This window comes from Frankliniella occidentalis, unplaced genomic scaffold (assembly GCF_000697945.3).
Source record: "Frankliniella occidentalis isolate FOCC.00 unplaced genomic scaffold, Focc_3.1 Scaffold59, whole genome shotgun sequence".
NCBI lineage: Eukaryota > Metazoa > Arthropoda > Insecta > Thysanoptera > Thripidae > Frankliniella > Frankliniella occidentalis.
Window position 1 is genome coordinate 786,480 of NW_026267189.1, and position 7,632 is coordinate 794,111.

The 7,632-nt window shown below is 47.5% G+C and overlaps 1 protein-coding gene across 5 annotated transcripts in view; it reads left to right on the top strand.

Annotated features, from left to right (window-relative positions):
• LOC113216731 (protein doublesex) overlaps positions 1 to 7,632 on the top strand; it is a 166,377-nt gene that overhangs the window by 140,525 nt on the left and 18,220 nt on the right. The window contains exons 6-7 of one of the 5 annotated variants that reach the window (XM_052267777.1): positions 5,235 to 5,301; positions 5,378 to 5,525. The exons of 1 other annotated variant lie outside the window; for it this stretch is intronic. In XM_052267777.1, coding sequence (XP_052123737.1) covers positions 5,235 to 5,290 — 56 coding nt within the window. In that variant the 3' untranslated portion in view covers positions 5,291 to 5,301; positions 5,378 to 5,525. Of the gene's footprint in view, positions 1 to 5,234; positions 5,784 to 7,632 lie in introns of those variants that run through there. 3 more of the 5 variants (XR_008011189.1, XR_008011188.1, XM_052267776.1) reach the window with 3 other exon arrangements.

Below are 7,632 nucleotides of genomic sequence, written 5' to 3' on the forward strand. Positions count from 1 at the left end.
ATTTTGAAGTTACATTCAAGATTCAATCTTTTGCATCATTTCAGTAATTAATAGTAAACTTAATAATTTCAACACTCAATTTACTTAAAAGTTCCGTAAATGTTTTAATTTATGAGACGCGAAGAACGAAGAGGACCGCACACCACCAGCACCACCACCAGCAGCGCCATCGTTTCCTCTCTTTTCTTTCCTCGCTCTCCGAGGCGCGCCGCTAGTTACAGAGCGCGCCCGCGTGTGCATTGCTGGTCATCTTGGGACAACGTTTTCCTCTTTATTGAATTCCTCGCGCCAGGCGCCTGCGCAGTTGGTGCAGTTGGTCGCAGAATTGCTCTTCCCATGCGCCGTCCGTCAAGTGTTTGGAGTTTGCAATTAGCTGCGCCTCGAGCGCGTGCTGGGCATGGCTCCGGCATTCTTTCCCGTTTCTTGTGAGAAGCCGTTTGGCAAATATTAGTTATGACGATCACACGGCCGTCTCGCGCTTTACGTTCTCCGCTGACAGATGTCGCATTGATTGTCTGCTAAATGTTTTAACTCACCATTAATTACTTTCCCTCCCGGGTCTCATAATTACTGTTGGCTGTCGCACTTTCTTAAGAGTATAAAACGTAATCGCGAAATAGTCATTTTTTTCACATCTGGTTTTCGCCCAACTATTTCTTTTGCCTTGCACTCCGCGTGTCCGATGGGGGGGTTTGGCGAGGATGAAAGCGGGCATAACGACCACGATAGGGGGAGGCGGGGGAGGAGTGGCACAAACCGGTCATTTTAAAGCCACTAAAAGCGATAAAAGATTACAGGACACAATGAGAGGAATTTCTTGTACAAGTGTAAAGAGAGGGCATAAGACCTTGGTCGTAAAACTAGTGCGCAAACACGAGCTAAAGTGTGGCTCATGTTCCGTGACTCCGTGATCCTCGCAAAAAAAAAAGAGAAGAAAACTATGTCGTTTCTTGTGATGTGAATGTGTAAAGCTTAATGGAAGGACAAGGACGTGGGAAGGAAGGAGCTTGTGTTTGTCCTAGAAAACCCTATAGCAAAGCTGCAAATAAATTTTTTCCCCCTTTTCCCCTCAAAATTCGTCCTCGTTGTGCACGCCCATAGCTCATTTGCTTTGTATTTACGCTCGCGTACGCCTCTAAACCTAGCACTTTACAATCTGCGAAACGTTAACGTTATAACGTGCGTTTAACGCCGTGACGGCGCCTGGAGGCTCCAGCGGCTCCAACCAGGCGAGCGCCCCGGGGCTGAGATCGGGCGCGACTTGCGAGCCGCATGGGCGGCGTGGGCCTATAGACGATGCGAAACGTTAACGCTACCGTTCGAAAACGACGTAGATTTAATGTGGAGTGTGACACTAAAAGAACGTGTCGCCTATCGATGTGCAGCCGAGTGACATTATTTTGACTTAGACGTCGTGTGGACGTTGCTCAGATGTCGAATTAGATACATGAATGGTCCCGGTAAAACCGACGCCAAATTTTAGTTTTGACGTGTCGTCAACTTTTTGATCGACGTTATTGTTTCTCACCGAGGTGCTCTCCCCGGCAGTCGGGCTGCGGGCGGCAAACGTTGCCTAACCGCGTCCCGTCCGCGGTCACGTTATGGGTGCCGCAAAGAGGCGTTGCAGCCCCCCGGCCGTAAAGCCCGCTACTGGTTGGTGGCGGAAGAAACCCCCGAAGCGCTCGGCGTGCATGGGAATGAAGGGAGGAGAGATCTTTGCATCAGCCAATCGCATGACTCTTCTCGGTTTAGTAATTGATTAAAGTTTATTTTAACAATGTCGATAAAGTGACGTTATACGCAGTGCCCCATTGCGTTTTCCTGTTCTGCTTATTAGTGTAGGAATCGTGTTGTGGCACAAGGTGGGGGATTGTACCGGGTGATTCAGAGAAGACGCAGGTGCGAGCGGGTTTGCCTACCCAAGGGGCTATGGCGCTTTACTGACGGATCGGGTAGGCAAACCCGCGCGCTCCTGCATTCTCTCTCAATCACCCAGTTCAGCCAGTTTATAAGAGAGATGTGTGTGTCGCGCAAATCCTTAAACTCGGAAGGTGATGGGGGAATAAGGGACAGAAACTGTATCGAACACGTTTGTTATGTCGTTCGTGAGTGAGTACGCGTGGGACAGGCGGCACTTATTCTCAGGCGTTTGCTATCGCCGTCATCCCGCGAAACAGGCGTCGCTGTAAATTAACCGCGTCGCACTAAAGTCCGCCAATGCACTCTATTCTGCCATTCGCTCGTAGTTTGTTGTCTTTGATCGCAATATTTCCCCCCTAAGACATTAAAATTGCGTCTCTTGTACACTGCCGAGGTGTCTTTTACTTTCTGATAAATCGTTCTTGTTTCCTCTAATTTCTCCACGATTGTGAATCAGCTCATCTCTGCCCCCAAAACCAGACGCAATGCCCGTTTGTGAGCAGCTGCATTTTATTGCAGATAACCACATCATGACCACTAATTTAAAAGCTATAAATGAATTTTTATCGTTTTTTGACGCCGGTCCTTTTTCGGTCGTCTTGGCCACACGCGGCAGCGCAGGTGAGGTCCAATAATCCCCTTATGACACATCTAAATGTTAATTTGACGAAGTCCTTTCCATTTATTCCTTGATACCATTTATCACTTTGTTACTCACAGAACGCGGCATACCTTGTATTTCCTCGTCCGCTTTTCTTTTCTCTTATTTTCGTTTTGATCCCGTGCCGCACTTTTCCCCTTATTCCAACAGTAAAATCTCGAGATATTTATCGTTTTCGTGATTTGCTTTTATTTTGCTGCGGTCTCGTCCAACAAAGTGCCCGAATCTCTCCTGCAGCTCTGCCCGGTAGTTACCTGAAAGCTCACTCCGTTCAAATTAGTCCGCAGCCGCCGGACCCTGTCTGTTCTGTTCCGGTGCTTTCAGGGCCCTCTGCCTGCAGACCGGACCCTTTTTAACGGCGGCTGTATTTCATTTTTTAATTCCCCTTTGGCCATGATTACAAGCTGGAAACTCTGTCGGTGCCAAATACAGTATGCCTCGATTCTCTGAGCTGCTATACTCTTGCCTCTAGCGTTCTAGCATTGTTGATGCAGTCGCGAGCACAACTGAGGTCGGTCTCTGTTGTGCTGAACACAGGAACGCGCGACAAGGTTAAGTTAGTTGGGACAAAGAGGGGTAGTAAAGTTGCCTTTGCCGTTGTGATGGTAACGCCAGATGACGTGACGCGCCCCGCCCCGTCTCGCCCTGTCCTCCGCTGACTGGAGCGACCACGTCGTGCTGCAGCCATCACATGGCATCGCATCACATGACCCGCCATGAAGTCAGCACAAAGCCCTGCCCATAAATCATGCCTCAAAATATCTTTATCGCTCACTGACAATAAACTGAGACGGAATACCATAAATGTGTGTCTCTATGCGTAACTTATGCATTTTGTGTCCCCTCTTGAGAGGAGAAGGGCGCGCTCGGTGTGGGGCTCCAAATGAGGGCCACTCAGCTTCTCCCATCCCCGTTTGCTCTCTGACTCACACTTCGCGTACGCATACACTGTTAAAGCGCTTTCTCGTGCGGCCGTTACGTTTTAAAGCCCTCTCCACCACCTTTGGTCGCACGCTTTTCTGTTTACTCCGATCATCAGAATCACGCAAGGCAAGTCATTTGGAACACTCCATGAAAACTCGGGTCCCCTCATTTTGTGGCTGCGATAAAATCACTCGCTCGCGCGAGCTAAATTGTGTCAAGCTGGGTCGCCTTTGGTACTACGGGCACACCCTGGGCAGAACGGAGTGCGGTAGGACTATATACAACGGCCCGGCGCTTGCGTGTAGGCAAGCTAGGTGAGAGGAGGCGAGGAGTGCAGGTTGAATGCAGTATTCGTTTGCCATTACGGCGGTGGGTGCAGTCGCTTACATCTTTTAAAATGTAGAAACAAGAATAATACAGCGACTTGGTATAAAAGAAAAATCGAAAAATAAAGGCAAGGGAACGCGAACTATAAAAGTGTCCGACAAGTTAACCTTCTCAGAGCGTTTATGTGTTAGCTTGAACGGGCTGGCTTAGGGGGTCTGAGTTTGAATCCTGCACACTGGCAGGGCCGTCGGAAATAAAACTCCAATAAAATCTCGGCGATATACAACATGAAAGAAGAGGAGTGCGCACCGCCCGTCGAAGAAGGCAGCAACGCTTCGTCCAAGATGGCTCAGCAGTTTGTACAAATTGTGCTCTCATTTAGTTACAATCAGCAACGTGTCATATTTTGTTGTTCTGTCCCTCCGGCAGAATTAATTGAATTTGCGTGTCACTTTGATGAGTCCGGTTTTACGACTTCATTCTCTTCAGATGGAATATCATTAAATTTTGATTGCTTTCTAAATGTAGCTTCCTTTGCCAAAGGCGGCAATCATCAACGATCAGTCTATAATCTGTCACGCTGGGCTTATTCATATTTTTATTGCCTTTTGCCCAAATACCTTCTTCACGTAAGCAAAAATTAATGTCTCAGCAATTTTAAAGTCTATTTAATGTAATAGAAAACCACATTTCCTCAAGACTACTTTTGCAAGAGCATCGACGGATGGCCACTTTCATCAATCACCATCAGCAGAAGCGGATATTCAGTAATTAATTTAATTAACTTTCATTCTTTGATAGGGGGCTTAAAGTTAAATGTAACTTACACGATTTTAAGTATTACTCAATTTTAACAAAGCAGGGGCACCGGTATTTGACATGTAGTGTTTTAGAGTCAATTTTTATTATGATTACCTTATTCACTTGGTCAAGATGTAGTTTTTTTACCTTTTTTTTGCACATGATTTGTGAAAGAATGTAGATCAAACTAACATCTTGACCAAGAGTGAATTTTGTATTTGAGATAATATGCTACAGAAATGGCACTTGCTTCACTGTATGTTAGGCTCGCGGGTGGTTATCGTGTTGTCATGATTTTCTATTAGCACCTCTTCACTGGCCGTTGGTCTAGTGTCTACACCGTGAAAGTAGAAAATGGATGAAGTTACAGCAAAATGATTAACTCATGAAACGCAATTACCTCCCGCGAGTTTCTTTTTGTAGTTGTAGCTTATGTAGTCAGTGGTCAGTAGCAATGCCTTCAGTATTGCTTTCATTCCACAACACCAATAAGTAGTTATCAGTTTCCCCCAGTTGGTTGCGGACTTTAAAAATGAAGGCAATGACAAATGGCAGTTCTTTCGGCTTGCATTTACCGTTGTTTATTCTTTCATTTTGTCAGATATCGATGAATTAACCATAAAGCTGCTCGCCATATCAACGGAGAGGGCTCTCTAAGTTTATTGCTGGTAAAGTCTGCCTTCTGAAGTCATACCAGCTGGGGGTCACAGGACTGCCTGATATAGCCTTGTGACCTGATTGCAGTGTACCAGAGGAAGTGCCAGGTCTGCACCTTAATGCATTACATTGAAAATGTGGTTCAAAAACAACAATACCATCGCAGCCGCATCATACGTCGACGAGATTTATAGCTTCAACCAGGAGAGAAGAGACGCAGACTATAATTATTAAGAAGCCTTGTGATTTTAGTCGATAGACTGACTTTTATTGGTGCTACTAGTCAAAACCCGCTAGTAAACATAGCGGGGACAACGCATTGTGATATTGCCTGCTTAGTTCAAAGCCTCAAGAAGTGTCAAGTGATTACGAAAGGAAGAAAATTGGAGACACTTTGACCAGATGTGTTCATCGCTCCGCAACGCCTCCACATGAAGAAGTTTTTAGAGAATTGGAATGTCTACGCCTCCGCTTCTGGACTCATCGCGTAATGGTGAGTGAAGTGCAACCCCGTACATCACAACAACGGTATTGTATCGAGGGTGTTGTATTAGAACATTGTATTACAGTGTAAAAGCGTGGGGAGGGGGGGGGTGAGTCTGTGTTTGTGTGTGTAGTTGATTAGAATGACCCTTAAGCACTGATAAACCGATTTGTTAGTATTATCTTGCGGATAAGGAAACAAAGTTTGAAGGTTGGCGCGCGCACTCCCAAAATTTAGTAGTGTCTGCGTGCGTGCCGTGCTAATGCGCGCATGAATGCAGTCGCCTCCTGCATCGTTGCGCTGTTTGCAGCCCGTCTTTGCACTTTAGGCGGCGGCATGGCTGGGCCGCTGAAGGACTTGCAGCTTTTCCTCTTTACGACGCGTCAACGCGTCAGTCTTACTGGCCCCTATTCAAATTGTGCTCTATTTGCCGTATTGATTATGCGAGGCCTCGATGCATAAAGCTACTCTTGGAATTGACTTACCCGGCGGGGACATCGCACTGCGGCTTAACCTCAATTGACGTCCGATGCCGCTTAGGTTTTGTGTCGTTTCTTTGCGACCAAAGCCGCCAGGTTCAGATTATCCGCCCGATCATTTTCCCCGTCCAAAATTTTGCTCTGGTTGTGGCCGTCGTTCTTGTTTTCCCTCTTCCTGTTTGTCTTTCCTCTGCCCCAGTATGTTTTCCAGTTTTCCGGTATGTTGTCCAGTTTTGCCTCCAATCGTCCAATTGTCTCGTTTAAATTTTCACTTTATACGCTCGCGGTCCTCGCGTTTGGTTGGCGGCCTACAGGAACTCTCCGCTGCTGTCTCGTCACGTCCTCGGCCTGCGCTTGAGGCCCGCACCAGCGCCCCGGGACAGAGGCCAGCGCCGGGGCTTTTTGCATGCCAACCTGCGGTCCGCTAATCAGCCTAGCCTAGCAGGCACGGGAGCCCAAACGGTGCAACGGCAACGTGTTGCACTGGGAAAGGAAAAGTTGACGAAGCGACTCTATTTGAATAACGCGCCGTGGACGTGGACGCAGTTTGGCGGTGGAGCGAGTATGTACTTCTTTGTCGTCATCGGCATAGAAGGAAGACCAAGTCCGTAAGTGTTATTAAGCTCGAGGGGTCCCATAATAGAGAAAGGAACTCAAGAAGGTATTGTCAATAATAGCTTATTAAAATTTCTGACTTAGAGCTAAAGTAAAATACTAAAGAAACATGTGAACATGTGGTAATTTCTAAATTCTTTCTGGATAATTATTTTCCCTTTTATAAGGGTATGTTTGTTCTCGATGCCACTGATACGAATCGGCAACAAACTGCTCGAACTTCTACATATGGTGGCTCAGGGGAACAGGAGGGTTGGGTTTGTGTCGTTACTTCTGCCGCATTCATAAACATAATTGCAACGCATTCTCTTTCTTTTCTTTTTCTGCTAAATTAGGGTAATCTCTCGTCTTTTATGTACTTACGTGCGCAGCAGGGGCCCTGTTCGGCCGGAGCCACGCCCCCGACGGCCGACCACGCCCCCTGCAGGGCCCAAGGGCCCGCCTCCGCGGGCTCCACCGCGCCGCCCCGACCTGTCCCTTTTCCCAGGACCTCCCTGGCCAAGAATCCAGATATAGGGCTGCTTGCTTTTGTGTGCACCCGTCATAAAGACGGACGGACAGGAAGTCGCTTTGGGGGAGAGGGGCTGTGAATTTTTCGGATGCGACCGCGTATACCACGAACGTTTTACGCGAGAATGTCTTGTTTTGAAATAAAAACGGCGAATCGTATGTAGTCCAACGGGATGCGGCGAAACCCTCCTGCAGGGCTGCTGGGATACGGAAAGCTGCGGAACTAACCTCCCTTAAGGGAGAGGGGGGGGGGG